The sequence below is a fragment of the Eucyclogobius newberryi genome, unplaced genomic scaffold (assembly GCF_026437365.1).
Source record: "Eucyclogobius newberryi isolate DKJ021-1_F unplaced genomic scaffold, fEucNew1.0.hap1 SCAF_1, whole genome shotgun sequence".
In the NCBI taxonomy this organism is placed as follows: domain Eukaryota; kingdom Metazoa; phylum Chordata; class Actinopteri; order Gobiiformes; family Gobiidae; genus Eucyclogobius; species Eucyclogobius newberryi.
Window position 1 is genome coordinate 29,554,600 of NW_027315723.1, and position 23,289 is coordinate 29,577,888.

A 23,289-nucleotide genomic window follows, 5' to 3' on the forward strand; every position below is an offset into this window, starting at 1 on the left:
GCGAAGGACTCATCTCTGGCCCATCGATGCTAAGAACATTCCAGAGAGAAACACGCCCCACGGGAACTAACTTCATTCTCCCATAAGAATTCTGTGTCTGTCTTTGGATGTGATTTTTGCAAACTCAAAGTACCTTTTTTGCAATATTTCAAGTCTACAACAAAACTTGTAAAACAGGATCTAGGACAATCTCTCCAAACCATCCTCATCATTGAATCAGTGCAACAGCCTTTTTTTTGCCTTTGTTATCAGAGGAACACCTCAGAGCCAAGGAAAACGCAGATCAAGACGGCCTGATCCAGTGCTTCTTCAGCCTGACACTGCCAGAGCACCAGAGTGGCCCCGTCCTTCCCAGTGTGACCCCGAGACCCCGAGCTGAACCCTGGAGGTCATCAGCTCCTTTAACACAGACACCAAAGCCACATCTTCTGCTGGGTCACACAACTTCTGCTTCTGGTCGTAGTATTAACACGTTGCCCCCGTAGTTAGCGTTAACGGGAGCCTTTTCCAGGGGCCAGGGCGCTATTTACCTTGCCAACTTAAATGCGACCGCAAAGAGGCTGGAGTGGGATGGTGCCAGTCCAAATATGGCAATCGTGTTTGAACCAATGACTGATAATTATGGCATTCAAAAGCACCTCCTGTGTGGGTGTTTTTTGCAGTCATGGCCTCATATACAGGCAAAGAAAGAATGGGCAAAGAAAGAATGGAGTAATAAAATTTGAGTTCCCAACATTTTTAAAAATAAAATGTTTCTTTATTTAATTTACATTTCATTTTAAATGCATGACTGAAGAAGTTACTTTAATGAATGGCAAAACATACCCACTCTAAAAACCTCCTTTGCTGCCCTTAAACTATAGCAGAAACATGTATACAGAGTTTCTGAATAAGCACACACAAATTCATTGTTATCAAAATTTATTCAGAATAAAACAACGTCGCCATAGTACATGTAGTGTGGTCAGACTATTTTACATACCTCAGGAGATGACACAGTTCTGCCTTGGCTACACTCAGTTCATCTGTCTCCAGTCGAGTACAAAACTCAAAGTAGTGTTGTGGTCCATCTCACAAGTTTTACAGGATAGTAGCACTTAGCACGACGACAACGCAGTGAGGGACTGGTGCACCAAGGTCAGTGGTTAAAACGACTAAAACAGAACGTAGCTTCAGCAGGCCACAGACCCGTCGCAAATACAACTTGGTACATCTTTTACCCTTATTTATGTGAAGTTTATGAACCACTACAAACGAAACTGTGTCTACTCTACGTAGTCTGAGGTAGCAAGGCAATCATGGCTTTCCTCTGATTTCCAAACATATATTAAAAACTAAATAATGATTGATCAGCTTTAATTAAATCTATATCCTCCAAAACTTTTACTCTTTTGTACACAGTTGAATATTTCATCTTCCACACATGGAAAGTGTATAGGCACAGAAGGGAAACATTTAAAAAAACAAATTGACAAAGTTTTGGCGGTTTATCAATGCGTTAAAGGGGGATTTGACATCAGGCATGCCGCGAGATTTATCTTCTGAACAGCGCCGATGACAGCCTCTCAGCCGCTTTCTCTCCGGAATGGTAACGCTCCCCAAAAACAGGAACGGCTGCGGCTTTTGACGAATGAGCGGAGTCTCCGGGTGGTGCGAAGCGATGGAAAAACACATAAATGTAACAGTGGATTCCCAGAACTTAAGAAAGGAGCGCGACCCCGAAGCACTAGCAGATAAAAACAAACATTTTCTTTTGGACTGTTCAAACACACCCCCATATCTGAGTACTGCATTTCTAAAACAAAATCACAAATACCAAATGTGGAACAATCTACAGTCCAGGAAAGGTACAGATTGCATAGTACAAGACAAAGTGTTGGGTGTAGTCCTGGTCCCGGGACGTCTTTGGGATTCAGAGTCTGGACTGGGGTTGAGAATGGTCCGGGCCGTTTAGACGATCACTGAACACGCCCTGCAGCCCTCACATCACCTGCAAGACGGAGGAAGAATCATCAGGAATTAGATCATTACCAAATGCTTAAGTCAAAATAAAGTGTACCAACTGACGAACTATCCAAATTAATATTATTTTTCATGCAATTCAATAATTTCAACGTTTTTGTATCAATATTAAAGTGCATATGTTCTCTTGTTTTTCTATTTATTACTTTGTTAAGTTGGATGGTTCCTGTGGTAAATATTTATCAGTTCGACAAAAATCTCAAGGTAGTTTTTGAAAAATAACTGTTGAAAATGACAAGAAATAGAGCTGAGTTTTATAACCGATTCCCTCTGTCTATGTCATCAATAAGCAACGTTACATCAAAAATGCAGACAATTTACACATAACTGACACAATCAATGATTTAACAAAATAAAGGTGTTGTCATGTATTATTGTTAGTCAAATCATAACTGTTGGAGGATTTACATGGCCTTTGGCACCAAGTAATTTAACCAAAATGGTCAAACTGGGGAAAAATCGTAAACATTTTTAGTAAAATCTTAGTTTCTTTGTGAAAAGTGTAGTCTACGCTGTCATATGCACTTCAAGCCAAACTTTTTAGGGAATATTTCAACAAACAGTAGAGATTTGCCAAAATGAAATTGCTTAAAAGTGCCCTATGTAACTTCCCTGTAATGTATTCAATTACAGGTGTTTTTATTGTCTTAAAAACATGCATTACGGTTTATTTAAATGCGCTGTACTAGAGATTTGGAGTCTAAAATACATGAAATACAGAACAGTCTAGTGGATTGCTCACACTTTTTTTTGGTCACAGTAACGCTAACAACAACTCGCACACTAACAGCGCTCTTCATGCTCCACAGAGAATAAAAAAAAACACTATAATGAGCCCACATTTTAAGAGCTGCTTTTACAATATAACTGCACTGGGACAACATAGACTTTAAGTAACATTACAGGTTACATAATGCACCATTCATTACTACTTCTTAGACTAGCTCGTAGATCAGGGGTGGGCAAACTACTATTATTTTGTTTTCCTTTTTTGCCCTCAGGCATCTGTCTGCACTTGTATCCTTAATACATATGAAGTGAAATGAATTAAATAATAGATTCAATAGCCTATATTTGACAGAAAAGTGATATTTTAATTGACATTTAATTTTTGGAAATTTTTTTTTTTCACATCAATGGCGGGCCGGCCCTCAGCTACAGGCTGAGGGCCGGCCCGCCATCATTCAAATATGGCCCTCGGAGGAAAATAATTGCCCACCCCTGTCATAGATGAAAATATTATTCAAATTCAAGATATCAACTCAAAAACAAGAAGACTGCTTTTGTGTATTTGGTAAAGACATTATGCCTTCTTGTACTGGTCTCCATTTGCGAGTGTGTCAGTGTCAGGCTAAAAGCGCGTAAATTGGGCTCCCAAACCACTTATAATTATGGGAACTTTGAAGGTTGGGTGAAAAGGGTAGTGATTTTGCAAAACATAATCAACAAGAAACTGTTCACCCAGGCATTCTCAATTGAAATGATTTAGTTGGCTGACAGAGACACAATCTTCTTAATGATAAGTGGATAAAAGCTTGTGGCAGGAGATCGTGACACTTTGAATGTTTACTTTTAAAAGAGAGAAGAGGCATGGATAGACACAAATGGGCAGTGTGTGAGGAAAAGGCCACATGGACTGGAGCATAGAAAAGGAGGGAACAGGACAGACCAAGAGCAGATGAGTAATTACGGCTCATACCCACAATGCACCTGGGCCCAAGAGGAGAAAACAGCAGGTGCTAATGGTCATCCCCCTCATAACTGTCCCATAATACGGCCCCAGAGTGTGACTGGAGCCAGTGAAAGGTGTATTAGGGAGTATTAACTGCAGATATACCAGTGCACGCGGGAGGACAAACAAGAAGTCCGAATGCATTGAGAGAAAATAAACCAATCATTACTGGTTTATACGTATTTATTCAACTTCTTCCACTTATTTCTGTTCAGGCAAGGGAAAGCAAGCTAACAAGTAGTAAAGCTTGGTTAGAGAATCCCTGTTGAACACTCAAGTTCTTGCTAAAAAGGTATTAGGGCTATCCACTGCCGAGTAGAAACAATACACTTGTAAACATTTGAATCTCTAGTAATATGATAGTTTAACATTTTACTTTATTATACAGTATATCTACTAACTATATATAATTTTACGGTTTATATGGTTTGGGGGCGTTCATGTTTACTTATGAACTGGGAGATGGTTGAGAATATAAACACATAAACTGTGACGGGTTGAATTAATGTCAATCACCACAAAGGGTGGATTCAATTTATGTATTATTTAGAAAAAGGACCGTGCATATTCATGAACATATGACACATATATAAATATGCCACAGGCTAGTTTCCATCTGTTGTCCCTGAACAGGTGGATGCACCAGTTAACACCAGGCAACAACAACAATTAAGAACACATCACAAGCGCACTCTAGAACTACAGACAATAACACACGTAAAACAGATCATTCATAGATCATAATCATTCATTTGACTATACACTATTAAAAGTCAAAATTATATCACTGTACATGTATTGCACATACCTGAAAGTGCTGTATTTATTGTTGATTAAAGGGATTTAACATGCTAGAGACTTTGGTTGACTTTGGTTTGCTTTACTCTTTAGCATTAGCCATATAGTTTACATACAAGTTAATCCAGCTGAAGTCAGAGCTTGTGCTTCAAGTGGGAAATAACCAATCTCCCCAAGTCAGAGCTTGTGCTTCAAGTGGGAAATAACCAATCTCCCCGTTGCCTAGGACGCAGCATGTACCACACACTGTCCCACTGTAGTCCCTCTGAGAGCCACTTGAGTCATTGTATTTTCATGACCTAAAATGCTTTCACTATTCAAGTAAAGGCAGTATATTTGACCTGAGGCAGTTGTGAGTAAAGTTAATTTAGGAGGCTCTTACCTGTGGCCTAGGAGAGAGACTGGAGGCTGTGGGGAAACATAAAGCACAGTTTAACATTTGCACTGCACAGTTCAGAACTCTATTACAAAATACAGTAAATGATCTGCCTCCGGGACACTGCCACACATCACCCGCTCGGCCTCGGAGCTGAACGCTTACCAAATGCTAATAGCAACATCGTATGCCAGATTAGAATGGATTTGTAACTAAAGCCCTCGCAGGAGTTTCCACTTAAAATCTGAATGTAATTTGAAGTCAGCCATGCTCCAACTCAATGCACAAAATGAGTTTCATTCTTTTATTTGGTTAGAGGCAGCTATTCTTTCAAACGCGGCTGTATAAGAAATCAGGAGGTTTAAGATTTTCCTGATGGAATCGGGAAAACTAATTATTCCGTTAATCAAAAATCCTTCAAGGCTATGTGCAAAAAGAGCAGGTGATGTGGTCTAATACAAAGTTTGCAGACTCCATACACAAACTATTGAAACTTTTTTAAGAGACTAGGGGCTTTCCGTGTGCAAATCCACGTAGATTATAGACATTACTATGAATTTGACAGGGCTTTAGAGAGCAGGCACTGGTGAGGAAGTCACAAACTCACACCAAGCGTAACATTATGACCACCTGCCACCTGTTACTGGTGTTGTGTTCTATGATCTGACCAGGGTGGGTTTAAGGTCTATCGTGATGTTTAGATGTGGTTTAGATCTGGTTCATACCGAAGTTTAGTCCGGTTTAACCTGGTTTGGGCTTGATTTAGTCCTTATTTGTTTTGAACAGAATTTACAAAAATAGGAACTTACTTTGGTGATTTGGTGCAACATAAAACAATGAACAATGATATAACAACCTATATAAAGTAAAAAAAAACTGCTATAGGATAAAAACAAAAATAGGCTTACACAAAATGTACAGTTCAATTTACAGATGTAGTGCAGAGAGTTAATAGTGCAGAGAGTGATTGATTAATTCCTTCTGGTTCAGATTTAGTCCTTGTTTACTTTTGGTTTGTTTATTGCTAGTTTATTCAAAGTTCTGGTTCTTATTTAGTCCTGCTTTAATATAATCCTAGCTCTATGAATGAGACAGAACTAATCTATAGACTAATAATTACAAAAATCTCTAATCTTGACGAGGGAATACACACTAACTGGTAGATTATTTTGTTGGAGAGCTAAAGAGAGAATTCAAAGCACGAGTAGAGCCATAACCATAAACCCCATCTTATCCATTTGTACATTTTTATTTATTTTTTTAATTAAAGAATTATAGATATGAAAGAAACCATGTAGTGTGTGCCGTCTCTTATGGTCTTCGTTACAAAGAAAAACCTCCTTCTGACATAACATTAAATACACTTAATCCTTTCTTTATTTGCATTTATTATCATGCCTCTTTCTGTAAGTGGTTTGACTATAACACGCTCATCTATATATCAAACTATTTTGAAACTTTTTTTTTAATATGTCATCACCAAGAGGCTTTTTGCTCTCGCTGCTCTTTGTTTGTAGCTGGAAGGTCACCAGAGATGGTGGAGCTATAGTTCAAAATCTCATTCGCATTCAGGCAACATTTCATCCCGATCCCTGGACATTTCTCAAAGTGTACTTGAGGCATCGAGGGGCGCACGCTGTCCACTTGTAACTGGACCGTGTAAAAGGCGTATTAGAGAGCGTTTGAGCCAGAGGACACGTGAGGACACGTGAGGACACGTGAGGACACGTGAGGACAAGACAACAGGAATGAATAGCAATGGAATCATGCATCAGCCCAAGCAGAATCCCAAGGTCTTTGATTGTAAAAACAAAGAGAGCCACAGATTCTCTCTTTCTAAGCTGTATTATTATGTGACTACTATAATAACAGTCTATTTTTGGAAGTTAATGCATTTACATTCAGAAACAAAATCCCCATAAAATATATTCACTAAAACTAATGATCAAATGTCTGGAATGGTCGTGACTCAAATCTAGCCTTGCCTGTGCTCAGCAAAGAGATGTGTTTGCTTTACTTTGAATGGCATTAAACTTATCCATCCCAGGAGAAAAAGAGACGCCACCAGGCCAAGTTACACATCAGGTCTGTGGAGAGTCGCCTCGTAGTTGAATAAACGGTTTTGTATGCATTTCTTCAACAATGAAACACTTAATTGAATAAATCAGCTGACAAAATTCACAAACCAGGAACTTCATTGATAGGTACAACATAAAATTAATAATAATAATAATAAATATAGCCGCAAGCGGCAATGATCGGCCATCGCCACGCCGCCGCGCCGCAAGAGGAGGGGGCGCTAACGCGCCCCAATTGTCCTTTTATTACGCCTACTGCTGAATCTGTGACGCTGTCACATCTTCTCCCCTTTGTTTTACCATCAAAAAGCTATTTTATTTTGAATTCTTGGCAAAATGTGCGGCTTTGCCGCACAGACACCGTGACTCTTTGAATAAAAATGTGAATAACTTTTGATGGTCCACCCCTGAAGATGAGTCTCACCAAATTTCAGGTTAATAGGGCCAACGCCCTGGGAGGAGTTTGTGAAAGTCTAAAGTGTAAACATGTTCTGGCGATTTCCCCATTGGAATAACGTGGGAGGTTTCGGTCATCGTTACGGCAAAGCCATAACAATTATGACATGGGTCTCATTTACTTTTTTGATGGGGATGCCAAAATTGAGTTGTGTGTCAAATTTCATATAATTTCGCAAAACTAAACATTTAACCTCCATATAAAATCTGTAGGGGGCGCTGTGGTGCCAAATTAATTTATTTCACTTCAAGTAGGTTTAGGGCAAAGAGTTTAACAACTGATTCTAATTTGACGCAATTCGGACTTTATCTGCGCAAACGGCAGAAATGTTAAATTTGGGAGATTTCTGAAATTCTTGCTACAGTTTGCGGCTTCGCCGCTCAGAGACCGTGACAGGTATCAATGTAATTTGGATAACTGTTGATGTCCCACTCCTCAGTAGCATTTTCACCAAATTTCAGCTTTTTAGGGCCAACGCCCTGGGAGGAGTTTGTAAAAGTACGACGTTTGGAAAAACTCCCAAGTCATAATTAGCCATTTTTGAAGCAATATGGCCGACATTTGGTTGGGCGGACGGCGTTGCCGTAATAATATTTTTTACATGCTTATATGCACGGAACATGCAAGAGATGGGGAACGTCATCCCAATGTAAAGTGCTCGTTTAGTGCGAACCTTTGCACGGGCTTCGCCCGTTTACAACGGTAATGTTCCATTTTCCTACTACCAATTAGTATGCAGGGGGCGTGCATGAGTGAAGGAGTGCGTTAGTGAGTGTTTGGAAGTGGGCGCTCGATTTCGCAGACGTGCTTTCGCAGCCGTGCTTCGGCCTTACGAGATTAATAGGCCTCTCGCCAGCTTGTGGCACTCGGGCCTAATAAACTATGACAAAATAAGGCATGCAAAAATAAGAGTTAGAATATAATAGATCAGCTAATTACTGTACATAGTTAAGCAGTTTTGATCTGACTCTTTGATAACTTCAGCAATTTGCAAACCTCCCACTTTACATAAACTATTAGGTGTGATGGTAAGTGCTGACCAGTAAAATATCTCAAATCATCTTAATAAATCTGGGAAGAAGGAGGAGGAGGCGGAGGAAAACTTACGAGTGCATGCAGGGAAGGAGTTGTTAATCTGCTCCATTACATCTGCCAGGTCAGAGCTGCTGTTGGGAGAGTCCAGCAGCTCATCTACACACACACACACACACACACACACACACACACACACACACACACACACACAGACACACACACACACAGACACACACAGACACACACACACACACACACACACAGACACAGACACAGACACAGACACAGACACACACAGACACACAGACACACAGACACAGACACACAGACACAGACACAGACACAGACACAGACACAGACACAGACACACAGACACAGACACAGACACAGACACAGACACAGACACAGACACAGACACAGACACAGACACAGACACAGACACACAGACACAGACACAGACACAGACACAGACACAGACACAGACACACACACACACACACACACACACACACACACACAGACACACACACACAGAGAGGAGGGATTTAAGATCATCTGGCAACACACCAAAGCCCCAGGAGCAACAGGTTTGAAGATGCTTATCCACCAGCAGGCAGGGGAAATACTCAAATGGAACCATTCTGGAAAAACTAGGACGAGTTGAAGATCAGGCATGGGAAAGGAGATAATTGTCTTTTTCTATTTCCTGAAGACATTTTAACATGTTATGAATTAATTTGACAGACTTTGAACAAAATGGGACTCTTTTAGGGTTCTCTTGGCCATGATTTTATTTTTAATTTATTTGTTGGATGTCTGCTGCTTTTATTTTGTGTTTGCTTTAACTCTGGTTGTGTTTCTTTTTCTTTGTGTTTGTTATTTAATAAAAAAAAATGGCATGAGATTAGACTACAGGTACAGAACATCAATACAAATTATAACATGTTATAATTTTTAACAAATACATGTTGCCAGATTAAAAGCCCCAATTTTGCTATTATTAACGGGAAAAGATGCAACCATTTCTCATCAAAAGTCTCAAGTTCAGGTAATTTAAGATAATGTTTATATGAATGTAATTTAAAAAAAAGACAAAAAATTTACAGAGCAAGCTTTTTTCACAGATTGGAAGTATTTGTATTGAAGAATGATAGCAGCTACAACAGGACACTTAAAACACCACCGCTGTAAGTCTTTTGATTATGGTTATAGTAATAGTAGTAGTAGTAGTAGTAGTAGTAGTAGTACTGGTAGTAGTAGCAGAAGTAGTAGTAGCAGTAGTAGTAGTAGTAGTAGTAGTAGTAGCAGAAGTAGTAGTAGCAGTAGTAGTAGTAGCAGTAGTAGTAGTAGTAGTAGTAGTAGTAGTAGCAGTAGTAGTAACTCTGTCAACTTCTACTGGGTATAACTGAAGTTACCTGAACTTAAATCTCACCTGAGTTGTCGTTAAGTGTTTCTTGCACTGCAGGTGAGGACACTCCATTCACCCTCAAGTCAGCATCCGGCTGAGAAGAAACCGAAAAAAGAAATGTCACTTTGGGTAATTATTCCATTTCGGATTAGCAATACAAGTGACAAGTCCAAAATTATCCATGGCATAATAAGTCTGCACAATGAGGCTGTCAAGTGCAGAAAACACACCTCACAACAGAGTATTATAGACTTTAATGTCCCATCAGTCATGCACAGACTACAGAGCATGTGAGGAAGGGAGTCTTTTTGGCTCAAGTCCATTATTGATTATTATTGCAGCTCAAACACAGATGAGAAAGGTGTGAGATTAGAGGAAGTGGAGAGGAGACATTTCAGAAAATTGAGTGCACTGAAGTTAAATAATGAAGTTTTGGCTTGCATTTCTGAAAATGTAGAAACTCACTACAACCTCGTCCCATCAGCTTTTTCCTTCAGTGGAACCAAAAACATTATTCTGTCAATTGGCCAGTGGATTTGAGTTCTTCTTGCCATATTTCCAACACTGGGACAGGCAAATCATACAGTTGAAAATGTCAAACTTACATCATGACAAATTTGTATTATATATAAATACATTGAGCATTAGACTCAATTAGAGCGTCAGATTAATAATAAACGTGCACTATGAAACTTTGCTGATGTTACTGCTTTCCCTGGATTGTTCCACATTATGACATTATGCTCATCATCAGTCCACGCTACAGGCAGTGCCAGCTGAAGGTTTCAGAGGGCCCTAATTAGCTAAATTTGCCACTTCACTTCCCCTTGGGTGTGACTGTTGATGAGTCGCATCTCACAACTACACACAGAAGTATCTAGTATCCAGCATCCACTAACTGTTTGTATTACTAATATTAAAAAAGAAACTGGGTGCTAATTAACACCAATAGCAATAAGAATGGTATAACAGCATTGGGCAGGGGACTTTTGTCCGTTTTCTGATCAATTTTAATGTTATCCAGTTGGCTTAAGTTCAAAATCATAATTTTTATATTGCGTTTTCAATCATTCGTAACATTGCATTATGGTTCTAAATAGTTTTTTTGGCTAATTCATTTTAAAGTGTTCATAAGGAAACTCTTCACTCGTGTGACTAAATCCACAATATAATTCAATTTTAATCCAGAAACCAAATGAGCATTGCAGCCTTCATCTATTGCACTTCACTCACTCGGATCCACTTCTGCTGCCCGTTGCCATAGTGAGTTGTAGACTGACGGTTGGAGTGAGAATAGTGCGTCTGGTCAGACTTCAGCAGTGGGTTTGATATGGGCCATTGAGCTGCTGTGGTATTCTGCTGCGGGCCGGCTCTGGGCCTGACACACTATGACGTATGGATGGGACTCCAGGGAGCTCCAGTCAAGACATCCAGATTCTTATTTAGCCTCCTGACATCTGAGTGGCTACAGGTCTTTTATGTCAATACTAAACGAAATATGACATCGTATCAATTTCTTGATACTGGGGTCAATTAGTACTGGCGAGTGAGATTTGACTCAAAAATGGTAATGATTGCCAAAAGTAATGGTGACTAGTATGTTTAATGCTTATGAAATTTCCCCATGTGGGACAATAAAGGAATATCTTATCTTATCTTACTGTAATCTCCCAAACAAGACTATAAAGTGATATTTCTGCTCTTTTCTGGTTAAATTATGGTCCTTTCATGTTTTGTCATGACATTGACAGGAACATTTCAGCACATTCCTGATGCATCGTCAAAATATTGTCTGAATATTGTTATTGTGATAAAACAAAAAATGTCAAGAGATTTGTTTTTGTCTCTATTCTAAACTATATAGGTGCAATATATTACATATGTTCTCATTTATTGTACAGTGTTCTTCTGATCCAAGTTTAGTATGTGTGATTTAACTGAGAACCGCTGTGGAGCGACTTTTAAAACATGGTTTCGCAGCTTGTGCAAAGACAACAAAGGCTTTCTGATTCTGATCATATTGTGCCGGCCTCTTCACGTCAGCTGATATTGACTCTGTGTTTCTCAGGTCACGACCAGGTCTCAGAGAACTGGAGTTACTCCTGAGCGTTAACTCAGGCGGATTCACAGAAAAGGCAGTTTGTCAGAGGAGCTGAAGACATCTGCATTTCTTTCTTGACACAAACTTGGCTCAGTGCGCCAGTTCGATCAAGCATAAACAAATGTGGATTGACAGAGGGCTGGACACAGACGCCGGACCTCTGGACTGAATGACAACGATGTGGTTTGTATTTAAAGCCAACGACAATATGGTTCAGTTGAGCATGTTTGTCTGTAAAGAAAATAGCTACACTTTTAAATATTTACTTTAGAAAAACTTACCAGTGCTTGGATTTGTTCGGTAAAATGCATATTTTTGTTTTTATTTGCCCATGTTTTTCAGTGTTTTTCAAGGCAGACCAGCTGGTGTGTGAAGATTGTGAAGTGCGATTAGTGCTCTGCTGCTGCTCCAAAACAAACATAATGAAATAAGAGAACAAACTGAGGAAAAAAAAAGATCAACATTGAAGCTGTATGGGAGAAATTAAAAATAAAATAAAAAATACACTAAAACTCCAAAACAAGAGCACTAATCAACTTATTACTAGGATTACATGCCAGTTGTTTAGATGACTGGGTTTTGTGTCGCCATAATGTGTATTGTTGACATTAGACACTTCTTGCCTGAATGAATTTGTTATTGATGATGATATTTGTAAGCACAGAGTAGCCATTAGTGTCCCATATACAAATTTGGCGAGTATAAATAATACACAACTAGGCTTGAAAAGGACAATTTAAACTACATTTTACATGATTATTTTAAACTGTATTCTCCACACTTCTTTTTTACTCTTCAAATCCAATATAGAGATTCTAATTATCATCTAGAGTGTTTTAAGGCCATTATTTTATCACTGTGGCTCACAAACACAAAATATTTTCTGCCATCACAGTCTAACAGTGAGTTAACTTTCTGCATGAATTGGGACTACTTTGAGGTTGAGAGGTGCATGAATATAGATGAGTTTCTGTTCTCTGTAGCGCTGTGGTACCTGGTGCAGGAGCTGTCGGAGCCGCTGCAGCTGTGACTCCAGCTGTTTGTTGTGCTCCTCCAGGATGTGCATGCGCGCCTCCAGTCGGCCCTTGTGCTGACGCAGCAGTTTGGCTTCGGCCAGAAGGTCGGCTTCGTCCGGGAAAGAGGATGGTCCCTCGGGGGAACCTCGCTGATTGTGCCGCTCCCTCAGCTGCTCATACTCCCTCTGCAGTGTCCTGGGACAGGTAAATTATTATTGACCATTGGAGTGCGCATAGATTCATTTTCAAAAAATATGTTTTTCTGGTTTTGTCCAGATTTGGACAGTTTTAGTGTGGATAGGTGCATCACATCATTTTGCATTGTGCTCATTGTAAAGCGCAATATTGATCCAAAACTTGTATGTAAAAAAATAAAAAAAATAAAAAGGTTTATAATAAACCAAGTTACATTTGGATCTCTGATGTTTCCCCCGGGGCTACCCGAGTTTTGGTGCCATCTACTGGCAGCTGAGGGAATTAAATAGAGATTAAGAGAAACATAGATCCATGATTTCGGAGCATTTCAAGCTGGCTTCTCAGCATGCAATTGTACCGATTGTGATTTGACGGGAGAAATTCACAGTGCGATTGTGCCAAGGATTTATGGACTTAAAAAACAGCAGAGAATATTATCAGAGCCACATCACAGATTGACAAAACATCAGTTATCAAAGAGTGTTTCATCAAACGTGAATGAAGCTAAATGCTATTCCAGGTATGTTTTTGATGCGGGAACAATGTCAAAACATGGTTAAATGCTCAAAAAGTCATCAAAAGTTGCATAAAATGTGTTCATTCACTTCCTGTTCAGAACTGCAGGACTGATAATACCGTATTTTCAGGACTATAAATCGCACCGGAGTATAATTCGCACCAGCCAAAATATGCATAATAGAGAAGGGAAAAAATATAATATATAACTCCATAAGGAGTATGAAATGCGGTTGCAAGAGTGAAAATAACAAATAAGATCACATATAAGTCGCTCCAGAGTATAAGTATAAATATAAGTATAAGTCGCACCCTGGCCAAAACTATGAAAAAAGGTTTGACTTATAGTACGGAAAATACGGTAATTTATTTGACGTTTTCCAGTCAGGGTTCAGAGCTAAAGTCACACATTATTTGTCATTAGCTGCTAGCAATGGACTGGTCTCAATCCTGGTTCTGTTTGACCTCAGCGCAGCGTTTGACATCATCTACCACAACATTCTACTGCAGAGGTTAGAATGTGATGTAGGTGTCAGTGAACAGGCCTCAGCTGGTCTAAATCCTATTTATTGGGTAGGTACTAGATTGTTAATGTAAAGCAGAGCTCCTCATCTTGCTCTAAAGTAACTTACGGTGTGCCACAGGGTTCAGTACTTCAGTTCAATTCTATTCACTCTTTATATGCTGCCGTTAGGTAACATTATCAGAAAGCATGGCATTAACTTCCACTGTTATGCAGATGACACACAGCTGTATTTATCAATGAAACCTGATCAGAGCGATCAAGTAGGCAGGCTTAGTGCTTGTCATTATACAAGGTCCTAAATGTCTGCAATAGTCTTTATCCGAGCAGATAGTCACACCGGACAATGTCAGTGTAGCCTCCAGTTCTCTTTGACCAAGAGCTCTTGTTCAAAGCGCATATAAATCAAACCTGTAAAACATTGTTCTGTCATCTGTGTAATATAGCCATAATATGAAAAATCTTGCCTAAAAGTGATGCTGATCTATGTATTTGTTACATCTAGATAAAACGACTGAAACTCCCTGCTCGCAGCGTGTCCTAAAAGCTCCATGAAAAGCTTTCAACTGGTTCAAAATGCAGCAGCAAGATTTCTAACAGGAACTTAAAGAAAAGAGCTCAATAGTGAATAGACTTTAGCTTTAGAATCAAATTGAAAATTTCTCCATCTGACTTCTAAGTCATAAATGCCCTGGCTTTAACCTACCTCAAATATGCAATAGTACCATATCATCAAAACAGAACACTTTGCTCTCTCAAAATGCTGACCTTCTGGTGGTCCCAAGAGTCTCTAAAAGCACAGTAGGAGGTAGAACGTTTAGCTACCAAGCTCCTGTGTTATGGAATCAGCTCCGGTCCATGTTAAAGAGGCCGACACAGTCTCTTATGGTCAGGCCAGTTAGGAACAAATAAAAACTACAGTTTCTTAGCTACTCTGCCCTAGGAGCAACTATGCTGGGGGAAGTATGGCAGCTTGAGCACTATCCTCTGATTCTTCCTACTTTCACTATCAATAATATTCAATATTTTACTTCACTTGTTGTCTGTTCATTGCTATTGTGTTTTTCTATTTCTTCCCCTATCCGCAGGAAGTGATACTGTTTCAGACACTGCTGATGCCCCATCCCATGACTCTGACCTAGACCCAGATGCTCCTCAACTGCCTGGATTAACTTCAATAGGAGGCAAGGACATTGGTACACATGGCAATTCTTGGATTACTGCCTCTGTACATTTGTACTTTGTTCACACAGAAAAGTGTGGACTCGTATTTCTTACGATCAAACGAGTTCCTGTCTGTAAATACCTTTAAAACCAATTTGGATGCATTGGAGATGGCATCAATTATGTGTCAATGTTTTTCATCAGTTCATTGAATGTTTATGTTGTTGTAATTACAGCCCCTTTCTCAATAGGAAAGTTAAATTTAATTTAATTTTTTTTTTTTTTAATCCGCATGTGAACATCTGTATCTGTCTGTCTGTGGGAGTAGGTTCTCTCCTTCACTGTTGTGATTTTGGCCATCACATAAACAAATTTAATTGAATTGAAAAATGTAATAAGCTGTAACAAGCAGCAGCTTGTCATTTACACCTTTGTCAATATGAGTCAGATTGGGTGGAGAGAAGGGGTAAGTGAAAAGAAGAATTTTCCGAGCCCACACGCCTCAGTTGCAGGACAATATAGCATTACTCAAACATGTAAAACTAAATCAGAACACGACGAGTAAACTAAGGATCAGGAAAGACCATTGTAACAAGGTTAAAAGCCCTAAACTAAAATGTATTCAGCATAATATGTCCCCTTTAAGCAATTTGTCAGAGCTGAGAATTTAGACCAAGCTGTCTAGTCTGTGTTGGCTGTCAAGCAGATTGCAATATGGAATTTTTATACTCACTGATACACAATTCTTTGCTCAAAGCCTTGTATGCACAAACAGAAATCAATTTAAGCAACATTTATTTATGAGAGCCAATTATACTGAAGTAAATAATGGTTGGAAAGGATTTTTAAGGCAATTTTCTGCAGCTACACTGTATAATGCCACTCGTGTTTACCTTTGCTTTTGGACTGAAATCCTATTTGAAAAGGGTATAAAAAGTATAAAGGACCCTTCTCCCAATCTCTCGCCTCCTCCCTCTTTGTTGCTCGGCTCCACTCTCATCCTTAAGCTGCAGTGCTTTACTTAAGTTAACATTTATGGGCTTGGCACTAACCTTCCACTAGACCAAGTCTGTGTTATGTTAAATCATTTCTGTGGCCACTATACTGTGAGTGACAATAGGCAACACTGAGACTGTATTATTATTTATGTACTTAATTCATATTTTAACAGGCTGAGTAAAACTATGTGGGAGGACTTTTCCTGCAACAGTGAGAGAAAGTTAGAGGGAGGTGTGAACATTTGGGTGACTAATGATGCTTTAACAGCATTTTAATTTAGTTTTTAAGTTGTTTACAAGTCTATAACAAACTATTCTGCTGTGGCTGTGTCCCAAGACTGTTTAAATTGATGAATACATGAGCTAATATATGGAAATTGGAGAGTAACTGTAATATTAGAATACATTTTAACATGAGCACAGGTATGTTAATGTCTACAAATTAGCTGGGAAGTATAATCCAAACTAACAAACTTGAATGTACCTCTGTTCTTTCTCCAGCCGTGCGATGATGTGCTCCAGGTCGCCGCGCTCCTCCCTCTCAACGGCCAGTAGAATCTGTGCAGGACTCTGGGGCTGACTGCAGGGGGAACTATCTCCCCCTCCTAGTGTCTGACAGTACTGAAGAATAAGAGCATGCTCGTCGTCCCTGGGGAAAACAAAAACAAAAACAAGACTGACTTCAAAGTAGTAAGAACATTTTACCTTTTTATAGAAAATTCAGTAGTCCAAAATGCTATACACTTCCTTAATAGGTATAACTAATGATTTCTGAGGATCAATCACCTTATATCAATCACTCTGGCATTGATGGAAGTGCACGTTAGGGACTGGGAGATACGCTTTAAAGAGTGAATACGAACTGGTGCACGAGTTCTTTTGAAAAAAAATGGACCAACTTATGAAATGATCGCGAAAATATTTCTGTATGCCTTTAAAGAAACAGAACACATGTAAAGCTTTGAGTTGATGTGTGGCACAGATTAAATGTTTATGTATTAAATAGTTTATGTTCATGAAATCAATACTGATTATTTGTGTTCCCATATTGCCCAGCCCTACGTCGATAGAGCAAATGCACCAGCTCTTCCTGAAGTGATGGGCCTGGTTAGGACTTGAATGAGAGACTGCGAGAATGCCAGGTACTACCGGGGGGCGGTAGTGCGCACTGTCGTTGTGTCCTTGGTGACCAGTGTCCAACTATACTGGTGTATGAAAGAGTGTATAGAACATGGAACGGATGGAAATTAGTTTATGGCTACAATCCGGTGTGTTTACAGCATGTTCGTTAACATACACTGTCCCGACCAAATAATCATTATCAAAATTATACTATGAACATGGCATGAAGACCAAACTAAAATATCATATGTATCTGTACAGTCAATGGACAACAAGGTGATGTTCTCAGATGTTTATAACAAATTTAGTAGGACTTTCAAAGACTCAACACACTGCTTAGTCATTCTCTTGAATATAAAAAAGGTTTGGCCCTGTGCAGTCCAAGGAGAAGGGTGTGTGTCAGTGAGTTGTGTGATAATAACAGCCAGCAGACAGAGGTGAGAGCAGACACAGGCTCGGTTCAATGCTAGAGCACATTGGGTCTAGAACAGGTGCAGCTGAGGTCCACCTGTCGCCTTCACTCTGACTCACAACAACAGAACTCAACCTGACACACACAAACACAATCACAGATGGCAGGCTATTTTTAAAAACTCCTCTTCCTCGAAAATTCAGGAGCAAGGTTGACAAGTTTGAAAATGGTTCACAACTGTTGAGTGGTTTACCATCATTTTTCAGTAGAAGCAGTGTCACCCTTATGTAAATGAGAGAATTCACCACTAACAAACCTGCTAAATGTATGCCTTTTAAATGCTACAACTGTAACAATCTCATAGCATAAGGGTCAGGTCATCCTCCGTCTACTCCAGATTTCAAATAACATCCACAAAGGGTAAATGATGAGTAAAAAGCACCTTTTCAAAATGGCAGATCATCTCCAGATTCATAACAATGAGGTTTTAGCAGAAATCCATTTTTGACACATTGACAGTAATTATGGCATTTCAGCGACTGGTGCTGGGCACAGCATTGATAGAGGTCTCACCTTGTCATATTGAGACAGCCTTGTGTCTTCAGCTCTTTGAAAATAACATGTTTTATTACTCACCAAGTCTCGTATGAAGGGGCTAGAGATTGTGCCATGTCCACAAGAAGAATGAGCACTCAACATATGTAATCATGCATCATGTCGTAACATGGCAACAAAATAATCAAGAATACTAACAATTTCCATATAAATTACATTTTGAACTTTCAAATGTTCAGTGATATTTGGATCAGCTTAATCTCTTACGCTGGGGTCAACGTTATTACCAGTTATTCAGGGACAGGGCAATATTAACTATCAAAAACAACCTGAAAACTTCAATTCAAGTCAATTTAATTTTGTAACGCCCAAAAATCACAACAGCGGTTATCTCGGAGGGCGACAATAATATACAATAGGCAAAATCCTCCCCTTAAAGTAGTCCTGGCCAAGTCTAACTTAACTACAATCGTAAAAATACAATTATAAAATCTCCCAAATCCATGGTAAGTTCAGTTTGAAAGTAGTTTGAAACCATAATCTATTTGTAATGCATTCCCTTATACCTTCTCATTCATTTTATTTTACCCTTTCAATCAACAAATCAATCAATGACAAATCTCAAACTTTATTAGTCGCTGCTGTGATGCAAGTTTGAGTGACGGTATGCTTAAACGGCTAATATTCTTATCATTGACACATGGAACGCTGACAACAGCAGGAAATGACAAACCTCCTGCCTCACTGTGGGAGATAGAGATGTCAGCGAGCGCCTCAGCCTCCAGGGAACCGCACTGGGCTCAAAGACATGTAGGCTGGGCACAAATGGAGTCACCAATTAGAGCAGGGCCTGGCAGTACATAGGACTCAGCACTGGACACAGGCGCATCATTACGGGCCGTGGGCAGAGCGGGATAACAAACATCTGCCCTGGGATGCTGGGAGACAGGAAATGGGCTGACAGGACTGAAGGGAAATTAATGAAGAGCTAGAGCCAATATATAGAAAGAGGGATCAGAGAGACGGAGAGAGAAGCTATTAAGGGGTTGCTGCCTGTCATTTGCCGCAGTGCATTGTGGGTGTCGTGTAGATCGCTGATTGGCAAACTTTCTGTGCAAAGTTTCATCTGAGAAACGAACCCTAAAATTTCACAGAAGTAAATCTAGACTAAGCCGTAAGCTACCGTAAAAATGCTGGTTTTTCAAGGTACATTTAAGCAATACAAACAGCCATAATGGAGTAAAAAGAAGTTCATGTTCACTGTGGAACATTGCAGGCGATGACACCAACATGTCAATGGAGACAGGACGGTTGCAGAAAAGATACATGATGAACCTTTAAAAACTGGCTATTTTTAGTAATGCATCAAGTTTAGTTTGCAGCCAAAACTCACTCACCACATTTATAATAACATTGTATGGAGCAGTGATTGACCCTTCAGATTTGCAATGTTTGTTTTAATCATAGGATTCTCTTCAAAGTTCGCCTTTCAAACATGACCCGTAGATTGACAACAAGACTGAAATAGACCTATGTTTTTAGTACCATAATTTAATTACAAAAACAACAAAATAACCAGTTTTATCCTGCATCTGCATGTACGTACTTTAGATTTGTACTTTAGAGGTGTATAAACATCAACATCACATGCAATTTTATTAATTTCTTTGTCAGTTCATGTCAACAAATTTCTAATCCTACATCTACCAACGCAATAAACAGATACAACTATTGTACCTTAGTTTCAACCACTTCCAATAGCTACATATTTCTTTTGGGACATAAACAGAGGACATCACTTTTGAGCCCGGATATGAGTTTGAGCTTGTTTGATATTTGTAACTGTACAATGTGGGTACAGTTTACTGTTAAACTTTACAAAATAAATTCAAGTAGCCAGGTCCCGGGCTGATGGTAAATAAAGCTCTCCTGCCTCAGACATCCAGAGTCTCCTGCTTCTCTTTCCAAACGCTAGGCCCCATTAGAACATAACAACAATGGTCTTTTTATCTTTCATAATAAGCTTTAAAGATTGCAGCTGGCTTTGAATAACAAGGACAAGCATGCATTCACTTTGATCTTTAAATCTTAAATCTTTAAATATTTTTGTGTTATGCATTTCAAAATTGACTTGACTTTTGTGTTAATCAAGGCCCCCAAGGTGTAAAGAAGTGAAATATAAAGGAAACAATGTTTAAGGCTTCTGGGAAAGTTATACGAGAGTGGATTTTGACAAGACAAGTCGAAAGGGAAATATGAGAGAATCAAAGAAAAGTGGCTTCAAAGTGACTCATTTCAAAGTTTACTGTCTGCTTTGTGCGAGACTCCAAGGGCCCGGAGTTAGAGCATGATTAAAATTAAGTGAGAACAAAGCAAAAGAAAAACGGGCGGCAATATGCAAAATGAAGATCAGAACGTGATATAAACATTTTACAACAACAAAAATAAATACATATAAATCATGACTTAAAAAACTGACCAGAAACAACAACAAAAACAGGGGGACAATAGGCAGCCTCGCCATATGCAATATATCTATTTTCAAGCAATATTGTACTAGTCAACAATACTTTGTCCAGTCACTAAAACAATCCATGTTTTTGCTGCAGGTCGAACGAAAGCCACACACACAATGATGATGATGAAGAAGAGTTCTGTTGTCACATGGGCGAGAAAAACACAACTTTATCAATAGTTTAACGCGAACAAATAGTAATTATGGATATCAGTGAACAGCTGGCGGAGATGCAGAATCACTGTTTGCGGCACAAAACAAGCCAGGAGGCAAACACGCATGTAATTGCCAAAGCCAGTCACTCATGTCCAGCCTGGATGTTTTCATAAGCCAATGCATTCCGGGCTGTGCGGATCTGTGAGGCGTGTGGCCGTTATAAGCAACTGTGGGCAAAACCTCAAAATACAAATGACAAACAATGAACGGCTCCGGGGGTGTGGGTGTGCCAAGAAATAAATCTTAAGAAAACAGATGGAAGAGAAACTGCGAGAGTGGCCGGGATAATCAACCCAATCCAATGTATCTATAAGGGTTTGAAAACAATATTTGAGGGTTATTGCGACGTTGCTCTCGAAGGACAGTTTGTCACATAATGGCAGTGAAAATATTGAGTTTGTGGCTTTAAAAAGTGCCAATTTAAAGCATCACGGCGCCCACAAAGTTTATTAAAAAAAGATGTCTTAAAATGAACGGCAAAATAGAGACATATATATGGATTCCCCTACGCAGCTGAAGTGTTTGAGGTGAAAATATAGCATGCAACCACTCTATAACCGTATTATAACCAAGACGATCGAGCATTATAACATTATAACTACAGCTGTCCCAAAACAGACTGTAACACACCTTTAATTTTATTTGCACATTTGGTTGTTTTGGAGCAGGAACACGCCAAGACAAGACAAAGAATACATATTATGCTTTTATCTGCTGTTAATTATAATCTATGACACACATGGGGCATTATTTTATATTTTGGACATTTCAAATTGTAATTGATCTTGTAATTGATCTAAAATGACAGCATAAATAAAAGAAGACTGTCCGTGGTTATAACATTATGCTCAATCAGTGGATATTCCAACTGTCTCTAACCATTGATTAATTTATTCCAAAGACATTAAAGGTGGTGCACTCAAAACCATTCAAATAATGAATAATTCTGAACGCTTATGACCAAAGACTAATTTGATTGTATGAATTTTCCTCTCAATTAGTGTGTGGCCATTGAGGCTGGAGAGAGTTTCGAAATTAATCATTCATTTTTATGGAAATGGCTAATCAAGTCTCATAAAAGTGCCATTACTATATAAAGAACATGAATGGCAAGAGAAAGGTGCCTCTTTATACTTCAAGCTGAGAACTTTGTGAAAGGTTTAGTGAAAGTACTGCAACCTCGGAATATTATTGCAACAAGTGTGAAAAGAACTACGCAAGATAGTCCCTTTAAAATGTACCATTATTGTTGCTACCGCTACTAGTACTTCTGCAACAACCACTGCAACTACTGCAACAACCACTGCAACTACTGCAACAACAACAGCAAGTACTACATACCAAATATTTCCTTGTGGTTGTATTGTATGCAAATGAAAGTAGAGGCCATTCTTCTGTTGCTCATTACTGTGCAAAGCCTTTCTAACTATAATATGTCTGCTCTTCTTATGAAACAAAAACAAAACAAAGAGGACAATGTGTTTATCCAGCATCACAAAGAGGAGAGAGAGAGTAAATAGTCCCTCCACTAACTGCACCTCCACACATCTTAATATCACGCCCAAACTATTTTGGCCTTTATTTTCTTGGACTCTCTTATTGATCACACTAAAAGCCGCAGAAATACAAAGAAAAGTGCCTATGGGAGTCATTTTTGGAGAAAAATTGGTCAGGTGAAAGTAAAGTGAACACTAAGTTGTTTTTGCTGCCACAGTCCATCCACACACTTCAAAGATTTTCTCCTTTATTTTATTACATTTTTTCCACTATCAATTCTAGGTCATTTCAACCCTTTTTGATGAAGTTTAAAAGTCTACATTGTCAAATATTTCAACTGAACCAAACAACACGAGCCGAAATAAAACACAAAATAGGACAGGTTAGAAATTACATACCGGTAATTACACCACTGCCAAATTTGGAGTAAACCAGTATACTATAATCTACTCTATAATGTCGACATAGATACTACTACACCACAGCTTGAGAACCATTGCACTAGATAAAACGCTTGATACGTGATAGATACTGCTATATCAAAGGTTGTGTC

General features: G+C 39.1%; 1 protein-coding gene across 1 annotated transcript in view; it reads right to left on the reverse strand.

The window, feature by feature from the left end:
- Positions 1 to 904: 904 nt before the first annotated feature.
- utrn (utrophin) overlaps positions 905 to 23,289 on the reverse strand; it is a 182,737-nt gene continuing 160,352 nt past the window's right edge. The window contains exons 73-78 of the mRNA XM_072442911.1: positions 16,904 to 17,068; positions 13,002 to 13,218; positions 9,931 to 10,000; positions 8,571 to 8,654; positions 4,935 to 4,960; positions 905 to 1,990 (exon numbers count right to left, since the gene is read on the reverse strand). Of these exons, the coding sequence (XP_072299012.1) occupies positions 1,982 to 1,990; positions 4,935 to 4,960; positions 8,571 to 8,654; positions 9,931 to 10,000; positions 13,002 to 13,218; positions 16,904 to 17,068 (571 nt within the window). The 3' untranslated portion in view covers positions 905 to 1,981. The remainder of the gene's footprint in view (positions 1,991 to 4,934; positions 4,961 to 8,570; positions 8,655 to 9,930; positions 10,001 to 13,001; positions 13,219 to 16,903; positions 17,069 to 23,289) is intronic.